Source organism: Cannabis sativa, chromosome 7 (assembly GCF_029168945.1).
Source record: "Cannabis sativa cultivar Pink pepper isolate KNU-18-1 chromosome 7, ASM2916894v1, whole genome shotgun sequence".
Taxonomy (NCBI): Eukaryota; Viridiplantae; Streptophyta; class Magnoliopsida; order Rosales; family Cannabaceae; genus Cannabis; species Cannabis sativa.
Genome location: NC_083607.1, coordinates 5,927,795 through 5,954,531, shown reverse-complemented (window position 1 = coordinate 5,954,531; position 26,737 = coordinate 5,927,795). Strand labels below are relative to the sequence as shown.

The 26,737-nt window shown below is 30.6% G+C and overlaps 4 protein-coding genes and 1 pseudogene across 5 annotated transcripts; 3 read left to right on the top strand and 2 right to left on the bottom strand.

Moving 5' to 3' along the window:
• Positions 1-488: 488 nt before the first annotated feature.
• LOC133029108 (protein yippee-like) lies at positions 489-3,662 on the bottom strand. Of its 2 annotated transcripts, XR_009683317.1 has the most exons (6): positions 3,534-3,662; positions 3,227-3,388; positions 1,415-1,464; positions 1,103-1,208; positions 903-954; positions 489-768 (listed from the first exon to the last, which is right to left on the bottom strand). XR_009683317.1 is itself a non-coding variant. In XM_061101586.1 (5 exons), exons 1-4 carry the CDS (start codon positions 3,473-3,475, stop codon positions 904-906), a joined length of 456 nt encoding a protein of 151 aa, XP_060957569.1. In that variant the 5' UTR covers positions 3,476-3,655; the 3' UTR covers positions 489-768; position 903. The 2 variants fall into 2 exon arrangements, 1 of the variants encoding a protein (XP_060957569.1); XM_061101586.1 differs by having other exon boundaries at positions 3,227-3,655.
• Positions 3,663-6,705: 3,043 nt separating this feature from the next.
• LOC115697418 (uncharacterized) lies at positions 6,706-14,758 on the top strand. The gene is made up of 16 exons (XM_030624411.2): positions 6,706-6,929; positions 7,509-7,770; positions 7,931-8,014; positions 8,266-8,337; positions 8,422-8,493; positions 8,586-8,822; positions 9,737-9,847; positions 9,928-10,041; positions 10,726-10,848; positions 10,942-11,010; positions 11,148-11,254; positions 12,096-12,179; positions 12,269-12,356; positions 13,264-13,380; positions 13,872-14,062; positions 14,268-14,758. Exons 2-16 carry the CDS (start codon positions 7,657-7,659, stop codon positions 14,521-14,523), a joined length of 1,839 nt encoding a protein of 612 aa, XP_030480271.1. The 5' UTR covers positions 6,706-6,929; positions 7,509-7,656; the 3' UTR covers positions 14,524-14,758.
• A 140-nt stretch (positions 14,759-14,898) lies between these two features.
• Positions 14,899-16,834, top strand: LOC133028986 (pleiotropic drug resistance protein 1-like). Its single transcript, XM_061101587.1, has 2 exons — positions 14,899-16,617; positions 16,703-16,834. Exons 1-2 carry the CDS (start codon positions 16,385-16,387, stop codon positions 16,824-16,826), a joined length of 357 nt encoding a protein of 118 aa, XP_060957570.1. The 5' UTR covers positions 14,899-16,384; the 3' UTR covers positions 16,827-16,834.
• Positions 16,835-17,186: 352 nt separating this feature from the next.
• LOC115696304 (pleiotropic drug resistance protein 1-like) lies at positions 17,187-20,651 on the top strand (annotated as a pseudogene).
• Positions 20,652-21,268: 617 nt separating this feature from the next.
• LOC115696303 (sphinganine C4-monooxygenase 2-like) lies at positions 21,269-22,137 on the bottom strand (the record flags this gene model as incomplete). Its single annotated transcript, XM_061118481.1, has 2 exons — positions 21,269-21,820; positions 21,901-22,137. Coding segments are annotated over 2 exons (789 nt in total), but the record flags the coding sequence as incomplete, so codon positions are not given.
• Between the last annotated feature and the right edge of the window lie 4,600 nt (positions 22,138-26,737).

Here is a 26,737-nt window from a genome sequence, read left to right as displayed (position 1 = left end):
TTATATTAAAAAACAAAAATTTTGAAAACAAAAATTTTACTTTCATTTTGTGATTGGAAAATTAGAAAATAAAAGTGTTACCAAACAACACTTAAATTTTTCATCATGTTGTACTTTACTTAATGCTCGAGTTAGAAGAAAGATTTGTTATGGCCGAACTATTTTAAGTAGAATTTGTGGATGCATCACTTGGTCTCCATTATATTTTGAAGTTTTTGTTTATTTAGTATTAAATGTTTTCACCAAGCATTATACTTTTTTTGATTCATCATGTTTTTTATATTTCAAGTATGCTATCCAAGTTTTTTTTTAAAGTATCTCTAGTTCATGTCATCTCATAAATTAATTGTGTATACATTTATGATCGATTAGAAACTTGTTTAGATAGGTTTAGGCCCTTTTTTTACACTTTATTTATTTATTTTAAAATTTAGTGATATGTTCCTTATATTAAAAAAAAAATAATAGCCATTATGAAAGAAAACCAATAGTAAAAACTAGTTTAGAATTGTACATAAAACTAACTAAATAGTTGATCAATGGTACATTGCATTTTTGCTCCAAATACCGAAAATGAATGATTAAAGCTAAAGAATGGTAATTATATATACCAATTTTAGAACACAAACTAAACTAGTAATTAGAAAAATCTATGCAATAAGATGCATAGAATAAGTACAAATTTGAAACAAATTAAACTCATTTTCTTTAAACTTCATCATTTTTGTCAAGTTGTTTGGTTAAATCTAAACCCCCAACACCTTGTACCTGCTCAAAATATCAAACAACAAACTCATTAATAAATATTTATACATTTATATATATATATAATATTCTCATTTTGACATGAAGAAAACTATATAACAAAATTGCTATGTAGTAGTGTTAATTAAATTTGTTACCTTAATAAAATTGTATGATGTATTTTCCTTTGAGTATTTCAGGGAAAGAAGCCTGAACAATATTATGATAATAACAGATTAAGACAAATGATGATAAACCTTTTAAGTAATTAAGGAATAAAAATGTGAGTTTATATAAATATATATGTATATCTTTATATTAAATAATTTTTTCTAGTATAATGTTAGAAAATACTTACAATTTTCCATCCTATCAATTCACCACAACCAACACAATACATTTGCTCAAACTCAAATACACCAGTTGAATCCACCTCTATTATTCCATCCGTAAATATATTTACACTAACAAAAATTAATCGAAGCATAAAAATTAATAAGTTAATTAATTAATTAATTCAATACTCTTTATCAACAAAACATATTTAAATAGATATATATACAATAATTAATGAAACTAACCATAATAATATCATATAATTTATGTAAAATGAAAAATGAAACGAATTTATTCAAAAAAAAAAAAAAGGAAAAGAAAGAAAAGAATTTACACTTTGCTAAAAGCTAGTCGACCCTGTCCATTTCCGGGGAAAGAAATATCCTACAAAAAAACCCAAAAATTAAATTAGGGAGGATGAAATTATATGAAAGAAAATAAGAAACGATTAAGGAAATTAATTAATTAAACAAGAAAATAAAAATCAAACAAAAGAAATGTAGAGTTAAAAATATTAGTAGAAGAAATAGGCATGGCAAATTGAAGCTTTTTCGCGGATCGGGTCGGGGCCCCGACCCGACGGGGCAGTCCCGCCCCGACACAATCGGGTCTCTAATCGGGTCTTTGCCCCGCCCCGCCCCGCCCCGGTTAATTTTTTCGGCCTGGCCGACCCGATTCGATAATTTAAAAAAAAAAAAAAAAAAAAAAAAAAACCAAATTTTACTAAAACCCTAAATCCTTAAACGTTATTTCTAAATTACGTTTATTGATTCTGTTTTTTAATCTGTGATGTAGTAATTTATGGTGTTTGTTCATCGATTCTGTTTATATACATTAAACTTGGATCTCCTTATCTCATGTGATATTATGCACGAGTTCTGTTTTGAAATAATGCCCTTTTGCTTGTAATGTAGTTTTTCGAGTTGACTTTTCCTATTTTCTTTTTCTAATGGAAATTGACATTTTTCTTTTCTTAGCTTATGGTTTTCATAATCTGGATCCTTATAAGTACCATTGAATACTTGCTTTTCTTTTGATTTGTGTATTTAGGTATATGATTTTGAAGAGGGTTAGCTTTGTTTTTTAAATAATTTATAATTAGGAAATTTGTTCAGAACTTTATTTTTTGGGTATTGTTTAATTTTAATATGAACATCTTTAGAAATTTATTTTTAAGAAAACTAACACGTTTTATTAAAATATTCTACTACATTTTTGTTTGTTTGTTTTGTTTGAAAAGTAGTATATAAATATAATATTATATATGTGACATATCTTCTACCATAAAATATATGCTATAGCCTATAGTGAATTTTGTTGCATGCAATGCATTACTAAATATCTATATAAAGCCAACATATTCTTTTTTCCATCGATTTACATGGTAAAAGTAATTTTTGGATTTACTCGGTTAGTAAAAAATGTTTATTAAGGAATATAAAAAAGAAAAAAAAGAGAATATAAATTTTTTATTAAAAAAACTCCTAATGTTAAATTTGATAAATTTTAAAATAATTATAAAATATAATTAAATACTTTAATTGATTCAATAAAACTTCTTATAAAATTTTAAGAAAATATTTTTCTCTTAACTTATAAAGTCACTTATAAAATAAAATTTGAAGAAGTAAATTTGCAAAAAAAAAAAAAAAAAAAAAAAAAAAAAACGGGTCAAACCCGACCCAGTCGGGTCGGGTCGGGTCAGACCCAATTAAATTTTCAAAGTAATCGGGGCGGGGCGGGGCGGGGCAATAGCTTATCGGGGCGGGGCGGGTCAGAAGCGGGGCGGGGCAGACCCGCCCCATTTGCCATTCCTAAGAAGAAATGATTAATGATCCACAATGTATATATATATATTATATGATGATCAAGATTAAAGATGGTGATATATATAAGTCATCTAATCTTGACTCTTGAATAAAAATAAAAAATAAAATGATCAAAAAGAAAAGAAGAAGATTTTGCTTATTATAACTAAGTACTCTTCTTGATTATTCAATATAAAAAACTAAAACAAAAACAATAATTATTAAACATGAGATCTTAATTTGGCAGTATATTTAGTGGTTTTTTTTTATCTAAAAGAATGAACACATGAGTAACAATAAATATAAATGCATAATAATATATATGTATATGTATATACCGGTGGAGGCACAATATGATGAGAGTGAGTTATATGATTGTTACATTTGCTGCACACGTATATTACTCCTTCACCTTCAGCTTCAATAGTGATCAAGAAAAGCCTTCCCATGTCTCTATTGCTTAATTTCTCCCAAAACGACAACAAAATCTTGGTCGTTTCCTTTGCTTCATCATCAAGAACGACATTAATTAGCCAAATTGTATTGTTAGTTATAAGAAGAAGAAAAAAAAAGGTAAAGAAAAACATGTCAAGGTTGAAAACTAGAAAGAAAAGGTTATGGGGTTGGGTTGATTTTGATCTTTACCTATCAAAATGGTTAATTCTATTCTAAAGAGAGAACAAAACTAACATGTAGCGATTGGGTTGGTGTATATATTATACTAAGCCAAAGGATTGTGTATATAGTTAATTACATAATGTCAATAGTCACCTTAAATTAAATTAAAAGGGAAATTTAATATTATATGCTTAAAATTAATTTATCCATTAAAAATATGCTAATATATTTTGTATTATGCAAAATATACTTATACTATTTTTCTCATCCAATTTTACCCCTAAATAAATAAAAACCAAACATCCATCTCTCTCTAGGATACTCACACCACACACACGTACATACTCTACCAGTCGGACGACCCATCCCCAGAGCTAGTGTTGTTCGGCCGCCTTACATTTCAAAAAATTTCTCTTATTTTTTGCATTTTTTTCTTTTGGTTTACCAGTTTTTTGCAATTTTTTGCGATATTTAATGATGTATTTGCAATGATATAACGAATCTGAGGTCAGGGATGAAATTTAGTGATGATTTGCGATATTTAGCGATATTTCGCGATGTGTTTCGCGATATTGTGAATTGGAAACATATAGAGATGTTTTCATGATTTCGCGATATTTCGCGACATCTAGCAATATTTTGCGAGATCGTCAAAAAATCAGGAAAAAAAAATGCAGAAAACAAGCATTGTTGTGAGACAATCAGAGATGTTTTAAGATTTTGCAATGTTTCGCGACATCTAGCGATGTTTCGCGATATCATCAAAAACCAGAAAAAAAAAATACAGAAAATAAGCGCTAAATGGGTCAAAAACCAGAAAAAAAATGTGGTGGTCGTGGATTGTCTTGGGTGCTTTTCGTGGGTCGTCGTAGGTCATCGTGAGTCGTCATGGGTCTTCTCGGTCGTGGGTCGTCTTGGTCGGTCGGAGCTCGTGAACAGTCGGGGCTTGAAAGGTTTGGGACTGGATGAGAATGAGAGAGAGAGAAAACCAATAGTAAAAACTAGTTTAGAATTGTACATAAAACTAACTAAATAGTTGATCAATGGTACATTGCATTTTTACTCCAAATACCGAAAATGAATGATTAAAGCTAAAGAATGGTAATTATATATACCAATTTTAGAACACAAACTAAACTAGTAATTAGAAAAATCTATACAATAAGATGCATAGAATAAGTACAAATTTGAAACAAATTAAACTCATTTTCTTTAAACTTCATCATTTTTGTCAAGTTGTTTGGTTAAATCTAAACCCCCAACACCTTGTACCTGCTCAAAATATCAAACCAACAAACTCATTAATAAATATTTATACATTTATATATATATATATATAATATTCTCATTTTGACATGAAGAAAACTATATAACAAAATTGCCATGTAGTAGTGTTAATTAAATTTGTTACCTTAAAATTGTATGATGTATTTTCCTTTGAGTATTTCAGAGAAAGAAACCTGAACAATATTATGATAATAACAGATTAAGACAAATGATGATAAACCTTTTAAGTAATTAAGGAATAAAAATGTGAGTTTATATAAATATATATGTATATCTTTATATTAAATAATTTTTTCTAGTATAATGTTAGAAAATACTTACAATTTTCCATCCTATCAATTCACCACAACCAACACAATACATTTGCATAAACTCAAATACACCAGTTGAATCCACCTCTATTATTCCATCCGTAAATATATTTACACTAACAAAAATTAATCAAAGCATAAAAATTAATAAGTTAATGAAACTAACCATAATAATATCATATAATTTATGTAAAATGAAAAATGAAACGAATTTATTAAAAAAAAAAGGAAAAGAAATAAAAGAATTTACACTTTGCTAAGAACTACTCGACCCTGTCCAACTCCGGGGAAAGACATATCCTACAAACAAACCCAAAAATTAAATGGGAAATTTGATTTTCTATATTTTTAAAATGTTAATTATTTTTTTTTTTTTAAACTAATACATTTTACACTGCAAAAAATATGACACTTTTTTCAAAACCCCAAAAATATCCCTTCTATCTACTTTGTCTCTCTCTCTCTCTCTCTCTCTCGGACAGAACAAAAAAAAATGCACATGGTCCGATGGCCGAACCACATGGTCCGATGGGGTTCGACCAATCGGACCCATCGGACCATGGGTCCGACCATCGGACCAATGTGCCTCTCTCTCTTCGTTTTCCTCAAACTGAAACAAAAAAAAAGCATATGATCGCATATATTTTAATAATTCGTCAAAAATAAAAATATTATTTTTCGAAAAAAAGAGAAAAATATAGGAAAAATATGTACTACACATCTTTTCAGAAGACTATTTTGGTACACTTTATTTAAAATAATTTTTTACTCTATTTTTTTTTTCATGATCACGTATATTGTAGTTTTATAAAATCATATGTGAATTTTCATAAAAATTATAATAATTTACATTACTCAAATAATAGTTCAAACAATTATTTAACACACGTAAAAAAACCACATGTTTAACAAAATATTTCTATGAAAATATTTATATGAAAATATTTCTAATTATACCAAACATCCAAAATTACATATACTTTTCTTCAAAAAAAAAAAAAATATTATATATATTTTAATAATTCATCAAAGATAAAAATTATTATTTTATATCACGAGAAAATATGACATTGAGCCTCACACGTTACAAAAAATATGAATTTAAATACAACATAAAAAATATGAGTTTAAATACAATAAACATGTAAAAAACATGAATATATTAGTACAAAAATACGACAAATAAACGCAAAGTTAATCCATAAATAGAATTTTTTTTTTGAAAGCCAATAATATAATCTTTTAATTAGTAATTTTTTTTGAGAAGTTTTTTTTTTTTTTTTTGAAATTAAACTCTTATTGACCAGAACCAGAGTTTAAAACAAATCAATAAAAAAAGATAAAAAATTCTCAATCTAAGCTAACTCACCATCCACCGAGATACTTCAAGAAAACTGGAAAGGAAATTAACAAAAAAATCGAAAAATCTAGCTCATTGCAAAAAATCTAAAAAAATCTAGCTCATTATAAAAAAAAAAATTAAAAAAAAAATAGAAAAGTTTTAATTAGTAATTTTTATGTACTCTTTTTTTTTTTTTTGAAAAAAAATATTTTAAAAAATTATATATACGCGTATAAGAATTCTAAAAAAAAAATATATAAAGGAAAACTAAATGCTATAAGATAAAAAAAAGGAAAACCCTAATCCCTAATCATTATGCGTTCAGCCTCTGCTCTCTTTCTCTCGTGAGATTCCTCACAGGTACAGCCGCATCGCTCTCTCTCCTCGCTAGCTGTACCCTCAGAACCTCACCGCTCCTCAGCCTCAGGCCAAGCCTTTCTCTAGAATCCGCCGCCGTCCATAGCTCCGAGACTCTCCAAACACGTAAGCTCAAACCATATGTTACTGTTTGTAGACCTAATATCACATACGTAGTGGCATATGTATATGGTTTTTAGTGTTGGAAGAAAGAAAAAAGAACAAGTTTATATGCTGCGTTTGATTGAAAGAGTTAACTGTGTTCAAATTCAATTCATACTTGAAATTGTTTGTATTTATATACTACTATATTACTCTTTTTCTTTTAGGATCATGCAACGCTAATAATTGAATTACTGCTAAAGTGTTTTTAAGGTTGAATGATATTTTTTTTTTTCCTCAGTTTTGGCTGTGCGTGGTTTGTAAATGCACATTCTTAGTTTCATTCTGTTTAAATTTTCCCTTTTGACCAAAATGACAATTGGTTGGCCACTTGAGAGGCTAATCTTATTCTTACGTAATTACTATGATTTCTTAATTTAGCCAAATAAATATCTAGTTCATATGTAGCTACCATGATCTAAAATCTAATTATTACTTTAAGATGAAGTATAACTGTTCATTTAAAATAACAATAAAAAGATTTGCTGTTGCTTGACATGGTATCGTTAATTGTATTTTTTTTTTCTCTTTTCACTTTTGCAGATTGAGCATCTCTGATTTTTATTCATCTCTTGGAGGAAACGTTGTGTTTCCTCAAAGAAACAGGGGTCATTCTGTGATTTCTCGTTTTTCTGGGTCTGGTGGAGTGGATTGTGGTCTGAATTTGAGGCTTGCTTAGGGATCTATAGCCATGGGAATCGAAATTAGGAACGATAACGTGGGGTATCGTGAATTAAACAATGTCGATATCACTGATTCCGATTTGTTCTATCACGTTAGAGATGCTCTTACTTCTGTTTCAAAGGTAAAGCTCAAGATTTTTCTCCCAAAATCTGAAGCATTCTTTGTGGATTGATTGAAGGGTTTCTTAAATATGGGTTTATATCGTTTTTTCCCCAGTTGCAGTGAAAATATTTGCTGTGAGAATCTGAATTATTGTTTTCTTTTATCTTTTTCTGGTTTAGGGGGACAGTGACAAGTATAACCAGCTTGTTGCAGTCATGCACCACAGGGGACGTCTTGCTCCTGATGAGGTTGCACTGCTCGTGGTAAGCTCTCTATCTGAAGCTTTTTTCTTGTCAAGTTCTTTTGCTTCTTTGTCAAAGAAGTTAATTCATTTGTTTCATGGGGTTTATTGTGTAAACCTCTCTTTTCTCATCTCCTTGTCGTTCCCTTTGAAATATGCTTCATTTGTACACTATTACTGAATAGACATCCTGTATGAAGCCTGTTAAAACCTTCTGCCAAATCTGACTCTTTGTTTTGATCAACTGACTTTTTGTTTGTTAATGCTTGATAGACGAGTTTGAAGGCACTGTCTGTTGCAGTGTCACATATTGATAATGTTCTTCATCACTCTCTTCTTGTTTCTGTAAGTTGATAAAAGAACTTTGGTTTGATGTTAGCTTTTGCTGTTTTCAATTTTCTCAATTACTGATTTGGTAATTCTTTCCAGATATTCTCAATGAACATGTGGTCCTGTAGGATTGATGTGATGGATGCTCTGATTGAACTAATCATTTCATTGGTACACGGCTTCTTCTTATGGTGATAACCATTGTTTTTTAGAACTACTAGATTTATTTTAAAAGTGCTGTATGTACAATGTCAATCTTGCAGGCTGCTTCAAGTGGGAAATATGTTGATTCGTGTTTAGAGATGCTGGTTGGAAATTTCACGCCCCCTTCTTCAATGATAGAGTTTTTGAAACAACCACGAGGTATTTCAATAAAGTACCAAGTTCTATCTCGGGTGCATTCATCTCTGGAAGTCTTAGCTGATTTGGTGCCGATTTCTCCCATGAGATTGTTGCCAATTGTAATACAGAGGAAGCCACACTATACTTCTAAGGAAGCTGTGAGTTGCCTTGGTGCTTTGCATTTTCTATTAGTCTTTCTGTACTATATATACAACTCTATTTGATGCTTGGTCTTCTGATTGTTTTAGCTTGATAGTGTGACTGTATTGCTGTTCAGTTACTAGTGTAGCATTGTTAGTAAGGTATCATATATCTTGTTTGTGGCATATTTTGAGTCTCGTGCTGCTTGTATGCTTGTTAGCAAAGGTATAAATATACTTGTTTGTGGCATGTTTGATGTTCATCTTTTAAGACATGGCAACTTAGAGCGAGATGAATGCACTTTTTGACCCTTTCATGAAACCAAACTATTGATAAAGTTCCTTAATTCTATACATAGTGAAGATCAGATTCTTTTCAGTGTGAACCATATATTTTTTTTGCTTTTGTTCATCACCTTATTTTACATTCCTCAAATAGTTATATTATTTGTGTTTCTTTGACGTTGTAAGAATTTAAAAACATAATTTCTTGTAGTAAAAATGTGATATTTTTTTTGGATTACAGATAAAATTTAGCATTGACTTATGGAACTTTTCTTTTGTAATGCCTCTGTAAAGTTTCTGATTATGTGATATATTTCTTGTTTATTTCTTGTATTACCTTATACATTAATAATACATGTTGCGTTTTATTTTTGGAAAAATAATAATAATGTAGCATTGACTGATTCCCTATGCTGGAGTATTGTATTTTTTAAGAACTGGTTTTTTGTTATGACATGTGAAACTTTAGCTGCGCCACATATGTTTATGAAGCGTGTCTCTATATCTGGAATTTGATTTGTTGCTTCTTACTTATTATTATTTCATAGGTTTCTTTTCATTGCCTAAGTGAATTTGTTTTCTTACCTTACAATTTATAATTTTGCTGGCGTGAGAAAGTGGAAGTAACTATGTGTGTTCTGTTGCAGAGTCTTGTTGTTTATGCAGAAAACATGTTAAAACTGGAAAGCTGCATTTTTGGTGAGCTTGTTAGAAGTACAATGATTTCAGGGTTGATTGATTTGCTGGTTGATTTGGATGTAAGATTTTTTTCCCATTTTTCTCTCTTGTTGAGTTTGTTAAGGTCAAGTGTTGATATGGTGTGGTGAACGTTTTACAGGTGGAGATTGGGTGGGATGACATCTTACATGATGACTCCACTAAGGGAATTTTTAATATGGAGCTAGAAGATATTGATGAGGCTTCAGATGATGAATTGATGGATAGCTCTGAGGTATGTCTAATTATTCCAATTCGATGATGAATTAGTGGAGGAATTAGAATTGGTACTCTCAGCAGGTTTAAAAATATGAGAATTTTGATGGTTCTGAGATGCTTTTTTTTTTTCAAGTATACCATTTAGAGGATGAGTTCGCGAACTTCTCTTGAAGAGCAAATTCTGATATATCGCAACATTTTAATTTAGAAGTCGCATGCCTCTAAGGAAGGACATTATAAATTCATGTGTGTAGATGTTTGACGACTATCCTATTTTTTATTAACAAAATTGTTTGTAGAAGTTCTTCTTTTGTTAGTTTTGCTTGTAGATGATTCATGATGTATATGGAGCATATCGGTGGCAACTGAGCCTTTGGCTCTGGTTGAACTGTTTTGTTGCTACACATTTATTAAGGTCATTGTTCATGGAAAGGGTTAATTGAGCTGTACACTAGTATATTTAATGCAAAGTATAACATATGCTGTATCAAATTATCTTGTAATCATTTTGAAGGATCACTTAAATTTAGTTCATAGTCTAGAGTTTGAATAATTTTTACAGCAGAAATACTTTGTTGCCAATTTGTTTTGGAATCTTTGGCGTTGTATTATTTTAATTGTTATATTCTATTTTGATTTCCTTGATTATCTATGGTTGCATTACTATGCTTTTGTAAAGTAATCCGGCTATTGTTTACAGCTTCCAAGAGAATTGAGCAGGAAGGGCTTAGTAGGAAATCTGTTTGCCGAGAAGTTGGATAACTTGATGGTGGTAGTCTTTGAGCATTTGAATTCCTGTGAAGAAGGTGGCCGTTTAAATGAGGTATATTTTGAGTCTCTTGTGCTTTATTCATGCCTGATCTTCTCTTTGCTCTCTGTTACTAAACTTTTCTAATGTAAATGTTGCTCTTACTAGGTATTTGGAAATCTTCTCCAATCATTTCAGAAGACTGTTCTGACTGCATACAAGTCAAAATTTTCTCAGGTTCACTATTGTTGTCTGAATTCTAATGTTTATCTATTTTTGCACATTTGGTATTGTCTCTGCAATATAATACAAGTTGTGGTTTTTGGTAATGCTTGTCCTAAATAAATGCTTGGCCTTCATTTTTCTTCTTGCAGTTTATAATGTTCTATGCTTGTGCTCTGGATCCTGAGAACTGTGGAAGTAGATTTACAAAGATGCTTTTAGATATCTTTGTTTGTAATACTCATCCCCCAATTTTGAGGTAATTTCTCTTGCCACTTGGTCATTACTATGTCATTTTTATAATTGCTAGGTCATGGTTTCTTCTTGTAAGGATCTCTTACCCTTACATTTCTTATTCATCTTTCGTTTTATTGGATGTGCATATGCTAGTTGGTGCCTTTATTTACTTTGATACTATATTGTATTTGATTTATTTTATAGGGCTGTTAGTTTTGTGGAATATTATTTAAAGGATAAATCGGTTTTTCTCCCTTGAATTATGAAACTGATTGACTCTTGCTTTCTGATTTTTTTACTTGTATGAAATACCCCTGAACTATGGAAACTATTGAAAAATCCCCCTTTATGTTACATTCCGTCCTAAGATTGTAACAGTTGGCTAGCTTGACATATGAACATAGCTTTTCTTTATAACACTTGCCCCAATTTTTTTTTTGTTTGGCAACATGGCTTTTGAACAATGGGAAAATAATATAAAGCATTACAAAAAAAAAAAGTAAAAGAAAGCGATAAATCAGATTCGAATTATTTTAAGTTTAAAAAATCTATTTTTTTTTTTAATTTGTATGTGCACATATTCATTCTCCAAAGCCAATATAATGAAAATAAATATTCACTTTTAATTCCCACAACTTCTAATAATCTCAATCTTAAACATTTATTATTATTCAATTAATATAAAAGATTTATGATATTCAATTAATCCACCGTTTATGAAATATGAGAAGCAGTATGCATATCAGTTTGTGGTATTTGTCATCATTTCACTTGATTTTATCAGCAAGTGGTTGTTAAAATATATTTATATTATATAGGGAAGAACATTTCGATACTGAATTCATGTATATTTTTTTTTGCAGGATGAGTGCTGTGGCTTATCTTGCTAGTTATTTGTCCCGTGGAAAGTTTTTGTCAACATCTTCAATTGCAAAAACCTTGAAAAGGTTGCAACTGAAACTAAAAGATAAGATAGAAAATAATGAGTAATATCACTTTATATTGCTGACTATATGGTGTGCGAATCTTGTTTCAGTTTGGTTCAATGGTGCTTGGATTACTGCAATTCGCATGAAGGTGAAATAAACCCAAAGGCTCATAGGATTTTTTACTCTGGATGTCAGGTACACATCTGAGCATTCTTTTCATCAAACCTTTATACCTGCTTCTAGATATATGTTTTCTTTGATGGCTTTGTCTGGAGACAATGAATCACTCTCTTTGGGTAAATAACCATGTGTTTTATTGAAATATAGATTTAGTATCCTATGTTTTCAATGGTACTCATCTGGTAACCTCAATTTGAAATCTTACATATTTGACACTCAATTTGATTAATAAAATTTTAATAATACACATACTATTACAATAATCAAATTTGAGTCCAGGGTACATATTATGTAAGATTTCAAGTTACTGGTACCAAATGAGTATTGAAAATATAGGGTACGAAACATGTATTCCTCTAAAACAGATGGTACCAAATGAGTGTTTACCTTTTTTGACTTTTATGTTGACATTGGTTTTAATACTATGATGAAAGGAGGCCAAAACAGTTAAAACCATTTTGTTTTCACTTGTAGATTTACTCTATTAATAATATCATGTTACCATTGGTACCAAATGAGTGTTTACCATTTTGTTTTCATGTTAGAGTTGCAAAGTTGAGGACCCTCGTCTATTTTAAAAGTGACAAGCAAAATATTAAACATAAAAAGTAAAAAGTATGACGAGTGGCCTTGATTTTAATTTTTATTTGCATTAAAATGTTTTGTACATACATTGGCTCTAAGTTGACTAAATATACATTGGCTCTAAGTTGACTAAATATACATTGGCTCTTTATTACAAGTTCTACCTTTTCATTGTTTTCAAAGATTTTTCTAATGGATTTCTTATTTTTTTAATATATATATTTGTAATTACAAGAAAATTCAATAACAGTGATTGTGTCAGGATCTTCAATACTTTGTGAACCAATGCTTATGTTTACTGGTTTATGCTGCTAAATTATTTTCTTTTGCTTTGCAGGCCATTATGTATGTATTGTGTTTTCGTATGAGATCTTTGGTGGGTGTTCCTTGGTTCAAATCACAGCTTCTTGTGCCTATAAACCTGATATTGTCTCATAATTTGAGTCCATTGAAGGTAATTACTTTATTTATGTCATTTCTTATATCAAACGGGAAAAACATACCCTAATGATTAATTGCACAAGGTTTTTATTATTAATACACGATGGTTTTTTTTTTTTTTTAATTTTCAAACGATTATCCCTTTAGATTTTTTTTTTGGTTAATAGAATTTGTTACTTCTTACAAAATTAGTAAATTTCGATTAAACTTGTGATGTTGAATGGGAAGCCATCTATGTGGCATACTGGTAGTTACATCCTATTTATTTTGTGTTGCAATCTCAATGCACGAAATGAAATTTTCTTGTAATAATAGTAGCCTTTTGTCTTGAAAAAAAGGAAATCAAGAAAAGAAAAGAAAAGGAAGGAATTTTGAGTTCACATCCTTTACTTCCGAGGCTTGACTGTTTAGCCTTTTGTTTGTTCTACACAAGTTTAAATTTAAAATATACTTGGCATATATTGTGTTTGATAATAGATTCTCTTTTTCAATCTAATTGATCAGGTTTGTCTCCCTTCTATCGTAACTGAGTTTCTAAGACAATCAAAAGCAGCTGATTTGTTCACCTCGTCTGAGAAATTCAATTTTGACGAGTACCTGGAATCAGAATCAGAATTCTCTAAAGCTTTCGGAGGGATGGAGAGACTAGATATGTTCTTTCCATTTGACCCGTGTTTGCTAAAACGAAGTGACAGGTTTATATCCTCTCCTTTCGTTCGATTGAATCCAGTGTTTTTTCCTTTTTATTTTCTCATAGGAAATAAGAGATATCATATACTTGCTCCCCAAGTAACACGAGTTCACTCTAAATTGTATATATATATTTTTTGTTAGAACTTCCATTTCAAACATATTTTTATTGGTTTTCTGAAATTATTTATCTTCATTCTCCATATGAAGCTTCATCCGACCAAACTACGTATACTGGTCCATGGTCAGACCTACATATAACGACGAAGAAGAAGATAGCAGTGATGAAGAAGTGGAAGTGAATACAGAGATTGAAGGGAATCACGAAGATTTTGATATTGATGAGTTTGACAATGCTCTGAACCAAATGTCCATCACCCCGAAGAACCGGTTTGCGGGTGGTTTTAATGAACACCTGCGGATGCCCTCAAGAATCAGACCATCGACAAGTCCCGAGTCTTTGTGAGTTGATGCACTTTTCTTCATTCATTTGATTTTATGGAATCAAATCTTCCATTGCAATCGAAGTTGTGTATTGGTATTATAGCGTAGTTCTTATAGGCAAAGGCAATTTGCCTCTTTTAGTGTTTTTTTTCTTTTCTTTTTTGATAGAAGCCTTTTTAGTGTTCTTGGTCTTGTATTAATTAATTAATGTAATATAATCGAAGTCAAACCCGCAATTAATTAAAGAAATTTTGGTAGTTTTTTTTTTTTTTATGTTTTAGTCATGTAGATAGATTTATTTATTAATTTATTTTTAGATAAAGACTTTACACGTGTTCTTTTTACTAGCGACAAATGAATAAAAGTTTTTCAATCTGACAAAGTTGTGCCTTTGCCGTTGGAATTTTTGTTTTGGGGTGTTATGTTAAATCTCATCTAAGGTTTGAGATACAAAGACAATATAATGATTAATTGTAGGCTAACTTGATTGACCTTCAAGAACCGGATTTACAAACAAATATTGATGTGAGAATAATTATATTTCAATTAGTTTTTCTTTTTTCAAATAAAAATATAATTTTAAGGGGTAATTTTGTAATTTGATTTTATTGGTGAGATGTATTTACAAATAAGTGATTTGTATTTTATAGGGTAGAAAGTGTATTAATGTTTTTAGTGGGTTTGAGTGTTTGATGGTTATATTGTACAGTTATTCACTTTTTTATTAATGGCATGTTTACTTAGAGGGAATAGGAATCAATAGTATGGTATTAATTTTCATACAATTGTTTATTAAATTTTACACAAATTAAGGTTAAAATAAAAGAAAAGGTTCTCCCTCCATTTTTTTAGAGAATACCTTTCCCTTTCTTAATTTATTTTATTTTAATTCTAATTTTATTAATTAAAAATGAAAAAAATAAACAAATATGTTTTTTAAAATTTATAAACAAAAAATAATTAGATGTTCTAACAATCACAATTTTGTAAAATTAAAGTATTCCGGTTACCTTTTCTAGTTATATAAATAAAATAATATGTGATTATGATTTTCTTTCCATTCAGTATAGTAAAATATTGATTTCAATTATTTTCTATATTAAACCGATTCATTTCTCCCATTGATTATTCTGATTTCAATTACAGTTTAAAAAACGCGTCATAAGAGTATTAAAGAATCAAATTTAAACAATAAATACAGAAATTAATTAATATCTAATATATGACGATTTTGTTTTTTAAAATATATTTACAATATAAATTATTATTATTTTATTTTTTCAAGAAAATTAACAAGTAATATATTACAAATATTAATTCTAATTATTCTCCATTTATTATATTATATTTTTTTTATTAATTTATTCCATACTCTGCTGTAAATATATTCAGTGTTTTCCCCGTTCTTAAATAAATTGTCCATAAACAGGAAAAACACGCAAAAGGTAAATAAAGATGAAAGACATAGAAAAGAAATCTACATCCATTGGGACAAAGCTATACGAGATTGACCAAAATAGATGGTAATTAATTAAACAAATAAGAAAATAAAAAATAATGGAAAGTGAAGAAATACTAATTTCTTTTGGTATCGAGTCCCCTGCGTCTTTCTCTTATCCTTGAGACCTGATCAGATTTCTCTCCGCATTCTTATTTTCTTAGATGGTTTTGTTTTTGTATGAAAATAATAATAACACATTAAAAATGATTATTATTTAACACATTAAACATGAAAATCACAAAAGATAATCTTTCAACAATTCATTACTATTTAGTTGTAAAATTTTTATATTGATAACTTTGTTTATGAATCAAGAGAGATAAGGGTGCAGTGAGATTTATTTATTTATTATTATTATTTTTTTTGTGATAAAGCAAGGAAGATGGATTCTTTTGCCAATAGAGTAGAAGGTGATGACAAAGAAGTTCTTAATTGGGCAGCAATTGAGAGGCTTCCAACATACGAACGACTAAAACAAGGAATACTAGACACTTGTACAGTTGATGTACACCATCTTAGTATTCAACAAAAACAGAGTTTGGTTGAGAAACTGGTCAAGGTGCTTGACCAACATAATCAAACTTTCTTGGCCAAACTCAAGAATCGCATTCACAGGTTCATTACCCACTTTCTGTGTTTTGTTTGATATTTCAAGCAAATAGAAATAGTTACTCATTTTTCTTTTGGCCATATTCAATAGTGTTAGAATTGAGCTACCTACTGTTGAAGTTCGTCTTGAACATCTCATTGTTGAGACAAAAATTTATGTGGGAAAAGAGCTCTACCTTCATTCATTAACTTCACAACGAATGTCATTGAGGTAAAAAAAATTTGTTTTTAAACCATAACATTTAATAATTTTCTATCACTATTTTGTTATTTGATTTTATTTTCAAGGATTCTTAAATTATCTACATATAATTCGAAGCAAGAAGAAAAAAATTGCTATACTAGATGGGCTTAGTGAAATTATAAAACCATGCAGGTGAATGACTTAATATCTTTTCATTTGGGTATGTGAAAGAAAAGTAAACAAATAAATCAATAAGCTAGTTTATTATTTTTACAATAGCATTGTTATTGGGTCCTCCAAGTTCTGGAAAGACAACTCTTTTACTGGCTTTGGCTGGACAGCTTGACCCAGGATTGAAAGTGAGATTTTTTTTTTTTTATTTAAATTAACTTATTTTCAAGGTTTTAACTTATTTATGTATGTATGTTTATATAAGTGAATTAGTGTTTCAGTTTTGTGGAAAGGTGACTTATAATGGGCATGACTTGGATGAGTTTATCCCAAAAAGAACAACAGCGTATGTAAGTGAGCATGATTCTCATATTAAAGAAATGACTGTGAGGGAAACCTTAGATTTCTCTGCTAGGCGCCAAGGAGTTACAAGGCGTTATGGTATGTGAATGTCCCCCTTTATGTTTTGAATTTGTGTAAAAAAATTAGAGACTTGAAATTCATCTTCATTTGGCTATTTGGCTATTTATTCTCACAGAGTTGCTAGCAGAGTTGTGTAGACGAGAGAAAGAAGCCAATATCAAGCCTGATCCTGATATTGATGTCTTCATGAAGGTGACCTTAGTGACAAAATTCCTTACTTGAAAAGTTTTAGAAGATAAAAAAAACATTGGAGTAAGATGCCTAAGATGTTCTCAATGCTTGTTTCTGTCTGATGATTTGCTATTCTAATCTATACAGGCAGCAACAACAGAAGGCCAAGAGATGAGTGTTGTGACTGATTATGTTCTCAAGGTTAGCATCTTTCACAAGTTAATATCATGTAAAATATCAATTAATTACTAATTGAAATTAAATTGTAATGCTTAAAGATTTTGGGATTAGATGTGTGTGCTAATACCATAATAGGGGATGACTTAATAAGAGGTATCTCTGGAGGACAAAGAAAATGAGTTATGACAGGTGCACATTTATGCTTTTGTGTATGCTTTTGTGTCAGGTGAGATGCTTGGTGGACCAACAGGGGGTGTTGTTCATGGATGAAATATCCACCAGATTAGATAGCTCAACAACATATCAAATTATCAATTCTATGAGGCAAATTGTTCACATGTTGAATGAAACTGGTGTCATCTCTTTACTCCAGCCTGCACTAGAGTCTTACAACCTTTTTGATGATATCATTCATTTATCTGAGGGTCAGATTGTTTACTAAGGTCCCCGTGAACATGTGCTTGAGTTTTTCAAAAATATCCTGACAAGAAAGCTACTATTGACTTTCTTCAAGAGGTAATGTAAATGTAATTTTTTATTTTTTATTTTTTTGTTGAAACAGTTATCATCTACTAAATGTAATTTGATGGTTATAATTACCAGGTAACATTGAGAAAAGATCAAGAGCAGTATTGGGCAAGAGAAGAAGAATCTTGTAGATTCATCACTCTCAATGACTTTGTGGAAGCATTCCAATCCTTTCATGTGGGACAAAGAATAAAAGATGAGCTTCTGCTCTATTTGACAAGACTAAGAACCATCCAGCTGCTTTAGCAACTCGAAAATATGGTGTTAAAAGCAAAAAAGAGATGTTGAAAGCTGTCTTCAGCAGAGTGTGGTTGCTTATGAAAAGAAACTACTTCTTTTACATTTTCAGAATCATCAAGGTAATAGTGGTTTTCAATTCTTCGACTGAGAACCGTTGCTTATGAAAATTCAATCCTATTTCTGCATGAGTTTAATTTATGATCTTCTTTTCTTGTTTTTTTTAAAAAGACTTTGATTGTGGCAATCATCGTCTCAACTGTTTTTTTTTTAGAACTGAAATGCATCATGGCACAATAGAAGATGGAATAATCTACTCTGGTGCTCTATTCTTCATTGTGGTCATGTTTGTGTTCAATGGGATGTCAGAGATTTCTATGAAAATCCAGAAACTGCCAGTGTTTTACAAGCAAAGGGACCTAAATTTTTACCCTGCATGTGTCTATGCTCTTACACGTGGATTACTAAGATCCCTATTGCATGCTTAGAAGTCTTGATTTGGGTTTCCATTACATACTACCTAATTGGACTTGATCCTAGTGTTGCAAGGTAATATGATTTAATGTGACTTATTATGAAGAATCTTAGTTTTGAACCTCTTCAATAGTTGGGCTGAGTTCTATTTTGCAAACTATTCCAGTTTTTTCAAGCAAGGACTTTTGCTCATTTTCGTGAACCAAATGGGCTCTGCATTATTCCAAGCTATTGCAACTACTTCTAGGAATCTAATTGTAGTTGACACTTTCGGCTCATTTGTATTACTCATGCTTTTCGAGCTAGGAGGCTTTCTGTTATCAAAGAGTAAACAGACTTTCTTTTCTTTCATTCATTCATTCATTTTTATTTATATATTTATATTTCTTTCTCATTCTGACTGTTATAGTGTTTCACTACAGATGATATTAAGAAATGGTAGATTTGGGGTTATTGGAGTTCACCCCTTATGTACTATCAGAATGCAATACTGGTCGATGAGACCAATGGAGTCATGTAATTTATTGGACTAAAAAACATTTGAGCATGTAGCCTTCATATATATTTTTCTTTTCACTTTTGAGTAATTTTTGACAATGGAATTGATTTTTGGGTTTCACTTAAAATTATAACAACCTGGACCAAATGGAACAAGACATCTATGAATCGAAGTGTTAGAATCTCAAGGATTCTTTACAAAATCATAATGGTATTGGATTGGGCTTGGAGCAGTGGTTGGTTACAATATCATTTTCAATGTTCTTTATGCACTTTCTCTCACTTACCTCAACTGTGAGTATTTCTACTTTACCGTCTTTGATACGAGATGACATGATACTATAAGGAGTGTTTTTTTTTTTTTTTTTTTTTTTCTGTTGATTGTGTTCTAATGTTGTCTGCATCTTCATTGTAGAGTTCGGGTTATCTCATGCGATTTTTCTACTTGAAGATTCAAAGAGCAATAATCAAAATGCAGAAAGTGGTGCTGAAGAGAGGAACCAAAATATAAATAGAGGAATAGTACGTTCTTCCATTTGAACCACATTGGATCACTTTCAAAGATATTGTTTACTTTGTTGACATGCCACAAGTAAGTTTTAAATGAAAATATTGAGTTTATTTTGCTGCCTTTGTAATCAAATTCAATAATGCAACTCATGTACTTGAACCAAACTAAATGAAGAAGCAAGGAATTAGAGATGATGATAAGTTGATTCTTTTAAAGAAATCAAGTAGTGGTGCTTTCAGGCCTGGTGTTTTGACAGTGCTGATGGGAGTAAGTGGTGCTGGAAAAACTACTCTGATGGATGTGTTAGCTGGTAGAAAGACCTAGGGGTATATCGAAGGAGACATCAAAGTTTCTGGATATCCTAAGAAGTAAGAAATATTTTCTCGAATTTTAGGATATTGTGAGCAAAATGACATCCACTCATCACATGTTACTATCTACGAGTCCTTGATCTACTGAGTGTGGCTTCGTTTACCAACTGAAGTTGATACCAATTACTAGAGAGATTTGTTTGACATTGAATTGAAATTCACACTATTCATTGGAATGTATCCTTAGGTAGGTATATACATTACTACACGGTATAGTGCAATAGGATTTAATCTTTTTCTTATATAACATATATAAATAACATAATTTAATTATAGCTCCATTAATAATAATATAATATGGTTGATTTACTACATTTGTTTTGTTGATTGTGAAAGATCGAAACTTTAAATAGCAATAATATATATATATATATATATATGACAATATGTAATATACAAGCCTCATGGATATAGGATTCAAAACTGTGTAGTATATATATTATATTGTCATTTATATATAATATATATATAGATATATATATCAAGCCTATGTGTCTCAATTTACAATTTACACATGCCTCTAAAATAGTATATTATGTGTTTCATACGCCAAGTACGTAATCCTGCAAAAATAAGTAACATAAAAAAACGCATGCAGGTTATAGCTATTAAATTGACCTGCCCATGGGAAAGAAACTTTGTATTGCAATATATAAACGTAAAGATAAAATAAAAAATTAATCTTAACACACACACATATATATATTTTAATAAATTAAGTTCATTAAAAGAGAAAAGGGCAAAAGCCAAAGTGAGATATTACAAAGCAGTAGTACTATCAAACACACGAACAGACCAAAAACAACAGCAGAGGTTAATGACAGACAAACCACAAAGGAATATAAAAAGCTTATTAATATTATATTTACATTAATTAATATATGATAAAACATTTGTAGTATAGCAACACTAATTAGATGGTACACAGTGAAGAGTAGTAGGGGGAAGGTAGGTACCAAACAACTTATCCCACATGACCAAAAAGGGTTGGGAAAAGTTGAACTTGTTGCCATATAATTGATGGTGCACATCGTGATAAAGAGTGTTGTTTTTGAAGATGATATGAAATGGATTCCAAGGAAGGCATAACCCGCAATGGTCATCGATGGCTTTGATAGTGGCGAAGGAGAAGAAAAATATTGACGTTTTAGGTGACATACCAGACACAAAAAATGACAATGCTCCGCTCATTGTGTCCACCAAAAGCCCTTCCAAAGGATGATTGTACAGAGCTCCAAATGCGTAAGGCACCACCAGCCGGTGGTGTTGGGAGTGAATATATTTGTACAAATATTTGTTCTGATGCATATAGCGGTGCATGAAATATTGCCATGTGTCCACAACCAGCATAGCAATACCCCATTGCCATCCCAAAATAATAATTGTCATCACCATAGACCTTTCATCATTATTATCATCTCCATCAACATCATCACCACCCTTTCGATTAACCTTAATTATATATATATTTTATATTAATTCCAAAAAAAGATATATAACATCATAAAATTAATGGACAAGATAAAAATCTGTATCACTACGTATATATATTTTCTTACCATATAACATATGGTTGTTGTGATTGCTTGTATGAACTGTTGAAGGAGAACACCTTTTATGACAGTTGATTTGTCCACTGTATTCTTCTCCATCTCATCTCTTTTTGTATGTAATCTATAATTTTCATCTATTTTTAAATCCAGAAGAAGGTACATTCCATAATATACCCAGTAAACTAGAATTGGGACAAAAATTCCCAATATTTCATCAGCAACAATTCAAAAATACTCCATGTTGATCTTGTTTATATTAATTGTACCTAAGAATTAGCAAGAAGTCGAAAGATATATTAACTTTACATATATAATAATAATATACAAAACAAAACAATAAGTGTTAATATAAATATATATATATATATTTATATAAAGATAAGAGTATATTATATATATGATTGTTTGACTAACCTCAGAAGATGACGAACTGAAAAAGAGATGTTAATAAACCTTCTGCCTCAACCCTACAAGACAAGATAAAACGCACTGGAAACCAGAAGAAACAAGGGAAAGCTAGCAAAAAAAATTAAAGACGTACTGGTTGGGAAGAAATATATATTTTGATTAAGTAATATATCAAACACAGGCTAGGGTTGTTTCTAGTTTGACCTGCCCATGCATGTGAAAGAAACTTTATACAGCAATATAGTGAGAGAAAAATATTTACACTCTAACAGCTATATATTAATTTCTATATACATACACTCATACACATGATGGCCACGGCCATGTTCCTAAAATAGTTTGGTCACAATGGTGATGAGTAGGTTATTATATCAATCTCTATCAATTGCTTAAGGTGCCCCATCTCATATTACAATTTACACATGCCTCAAATAGCATTATTCTTTCACACACACTTGTAAATATATATAAGTAATATCAAATGCAGGCTAGCTAGGATAATTTGACCTACCTGCATTTTAAATTCAATTAAATTATTTTTTTCCCCACTACAGGATCCTACGAGAGTAACAACTAACAAGACTCTCAATTAAAAAATATTAAACTTTTTTTTTTTGAGAAATAAAAAATATTCAACTTATAAAGTGTTGTCCATACCGGATAAATAATAAAATATTTCTTTGACTGAGGGTAAAAAATGTATGTGCAATTCTTACTTCTCTTCTTCTACACCCGGCCACAACCTTTTACATGTTTATTATGGTAAGATTTCCAATTCTATGATCAATAATACTTCATTTATTTCCTATAAAAGTTATGAACCCAAAAAGAAAAGGTTAAAAGGATTGGAGAGAAGGAATTCATGTTATTTTTGGGATTTTTTTTTTTCCTAAAAAAATTGAATGTGAAAAGAACTCATCTTTTTGCTAGCTAGAAGAGATGTTTAGCATCAGAAAAAGAAAAAAAAACCAAATAAATAAATAAGTAAAATAAAATTCTATTTATTTGTTTGTGCTGGAAAAATTATGAACAAAAACAAAGGAAAAAAAAAATGGGATCAAGAGATGAGGAATTTACAATAAAAAAAATCTAGTTTAAGTTGATGTTTGATATTTTTTATCCCAATATATTTTTACATTTTAAATATTTGTACTTTTAATTAAAAAAAAAAATAAATACTAGAGTTATAATTAGAGAAATGCTAAAATGTATCACTGTTGTCTACCACCCTCCTAGATGTCATATCACTATGGGTACAATTAAGTATCGGATCTCATATAATTTAATTAATAGGTACTTTAGAATATATATTGATAACCAATAGTAAGACACTATATCTAGAAGGTGTCGGACACCACTAGTACCCAATAGCCATACTCGTTTACTAATAAGTAATGAAGATTAATGGTAAGCTAGTCATTCCCTTACATTTGTTTACTTACTTTATTAAAATAAAAAAAAAAATTGATAACTTGATTAAAAAAGGGATAAAAAAAATAAATAAATACTTCCCCACCAATTTCTTAAAGAATGCTTTATCTTATTTTTTTAATATCTATTATATAATGACAATTTTATTTTTTAAAATATATTTACAATATAAATTATTATTATTTTATCTTGCCAAGAAAATTAACAAGTAATTTATTACAAATATTAATTTCAATTATTCTCCATTTATTTTATTATATTTTTTTTATTAATTTATTCCATTCTCTGCTGTAAATATATTCAGTGTTTTCTCTGTTATTAAATAAATTGTCCGTAAACAGGGAAAACAAGCAAAAGGTAAGTAAAAATAAAAGATATAGAAACGAAATGGAACAAAGCTATACGAGGTTGACCAAAATAGATAGTAATTAATTAAACAAATAAGAAAAAGAAAATAATGGAAAGTGAAGAAATACTATTGTCTTCTGGTATCGAGTCTCCTGCGTAGGTCAGATTTCTCACCGCATTCTTATTTTCTTAGATGTTTTTGTTTTTGTATGAAAATAATAATAACACATTAAAAACTATTATTATTTAACACATTAAACATGAAAATCACAAAAGATAGTCTTTCAACAATTCATTATTATTAAACACATTATGACTCGATTACTTTTGTAAAAATTAATGTTTAAAAATTTATAGATGAATCAAGTATTTTTGTTTTAAAATAATGATGAGATATCTCATGCTTTGGTTATTTTTAATAAATTAATTTATTGTCTTTATTATAAATAGTTTTAAACGGACTATCAAGTGTGACGTCTCGGGAAATCAGGGCGTTACAGGCTCTGACCCGAGCTATCATCTGACCTTTTCTTCAGGGTCTGAAACACCTTCTGAGACATGGCTGCATGTGAGCAATATAAGAAAGTTAAAGGCAAATATGATATAAGGCACGCCACAGGATGAATAAATATAAGTTAAAATACCCTGCACGTAGGCAGGAGCATTCTCCCGAACAAGCGGGGATGGAGGTTCATCGTCTGAAGAGTCTTCTTGCTCCTGCTCTGTTAGAACGACCTTTCCCTTGTTAAGACATAATTAGAAACCTGTTATTGTCTAATTACTGGTTTTGCTTAATTGCTCTACTGAGTCACTAGAATTGTCATTTTATTCCTTTTTCTGTTTTGCCTTAGAGTCTGTGTAACGCCCTGAATAAATAGGCAGCTACCCAAAATACTTATGAAACCCTAATCCCCTAAACGGGATTACTAATCAAAATAGCGCAGATTTTAAACTTTTATATTAAACAGAATGAAAATAAACTTGTAATATATTTAAACTTTTAAAATAGTAGGGATCCCAAAAATATTTACAAACGCTATTACAAGTCATTTATTTCTAGCCGACCTAAACGGCAAAATAGAATTCAAAAGTTCATCACTGATAGACCCTTAACCCGCTTGGTCTGATATGGCCCGGACATGTACATTCTTCGTCCAGCTCCTGCACTCATGGCTGATCAGCATAAGTCCTACCCTTTTCCTGCACAGTAGAGCACCCGTGAGCCAAGCCCAGCAAGACAGTATAAAACATATCAATAATATGCTCATCATACAATATAGACAACAATGCTATTCAAATTTGTCTGTGTGACACAGACCTGCATGTTACGCTCACATGCCTATTTATGTCTACGTGGCGTAGACCTACGTGTTGCGCTCACACGTCTATTTATGTCTACGTGGCGTAGACCCACGTGTTGCTCTCACACGTCTATTTACAATAAGGCCTTAGATCAGTTCATCTCGGTTCTTGTTACCGAGTCCAACCTGGTTATGCCTTGAGCGCATAACCCTTAGTCTCAACATATACATTTATCATATAATTATTGGTGCCACTGCACTATTTGTCTATTTGCTATAGACCTGCGTGTTACGCTCACACGCCTATATATGTCTATGTAGCATAGACCTACGTGTTGCTCCCACACGTCTATATATGTCTATGTAGCATAGACCTACGTGTTACGCTCACACGTCTATTTACAATAAGGCCTTAGTAAGGTTTATCTCGATTATAATTACCGAGTCTAACCTGGTTATGCCTTGCTCACATAACCCTATTCATATATATTTACGTAATCCATACATTACGTTCTTTCAGTGGTTTATCCTAGTAATATACTAGGTCTAACCAAGTTATGTCTAATGCACATAACTCTTGAAATATATGTATGTATTCAATAGATAACAAAACATATAGAAGCTTAGGGTAATAACCCTAAATTACATACCCAATAGTCTCTCATATAACATATCATTGCATGCTCAAAATAACACTTATAGAGATTAATAACCCTAATTCATGCTTTCACTTGATTAGCAATATTATTGTACATCATGACTTTCTTACCTTCACATAATTTCTAGGGTAATAACCCTAGACCGCATTACTATCAAACTCAAGGTACTAATTTACCGAGTCTGACTTAATTATGCCTTGTGCACATAATTCTTTATTACAATATATTTAGCATGGCATAGCATTTACACATTAATAATTACTAGGGTAATAACCCTAGGACATTAAACCGCTTACTTTAGGGTAATAACCCTAATCCCGGTTTCTAATTATCACCAATATAATATTCAATATAAGCACCACCGTGCATATCTCTACGTGCAACTACTGTCTTACCTGTGGTCCCGCAAAGGCAGAGATTCCGAATCCCCGGTGCTCCCGACTGTGTGCCGGTAATCCTAGTCACACAATCCGGGATTTTCACAAATAGGGTTAACCCCTGATTTCATATTTATAAAATAAATTCATGGCATTTCAAATACAGATAATCACATAGAGCTCGAAAAGAGCTTTCCAACGGTATAAAGAACGTCCCAAACGGAGTCTCGAGTCAAAAGTTATGGTCGAAACAAAATTCAGTATTTCCCGATGAACTCCAACCGGAATTCCGGATGAACCA

Excerpts from the sequence above, each read along its gene's own strand:
- LOC115697418 (XM_030624411.2), top strand. The coding sequence starts at position 7,657 with ATGGGAATCGAAATTAGGAACGATAACGTGGGGTATCGTGAATTAAAC. Across the intron at positions 8,494-8,585 it reads TTGAACTAATCATTTCATTG|GCTGCTTCAAGTGGGAAATA; the intron begins GTACACGGCTTC and ends TCAATCTTGCAG. Across the intron at positions 12,357-13,263 it reads TTTTTTACTCTGGATGTCAG|GCCATTATGTATGTATTGTG; the intron begins GTACACATCTGA and ends TTTGCTTTGCAG.
- LOC133028986 (XM_061101587.1), top strand. The coding sequence starts at position 16,385 with ATGGATTCTTTTGCCAATAGAGTAGAAGGTGATGACAAAGAAGTTCTT. Across the intron at positions 16,618-16,702 it reads CTCAAGAATCGCATTCACAG|TGTTAGAATTGAGCTACCTA; the intron begins GTTCATTACCCA and ends CATATTCAATAG.
- LOC133029108 (XM_061101586.1), bottom strand. The coding sequence starts at position 3,475 with ATGTTTTTCTTTACCTTTTTTTTTCTTCTTCTTATAACTAACAATACA. Across the intron at positions 1,209-1,414 it reads CGACTAGCTTTTAGCAAAGT|TGTAAATATATTTACGGATG; the intron begins GTAAATTCTTTT and ends AATTTTTGTTAG. Across the intron at positions 955-1,102 it reads AATTGATAGGATGGAAAATT|GCTTCTTTCCCTGAAATACT; the intron begins GTAAGTATTTTC and ends AATATTGTTCAG.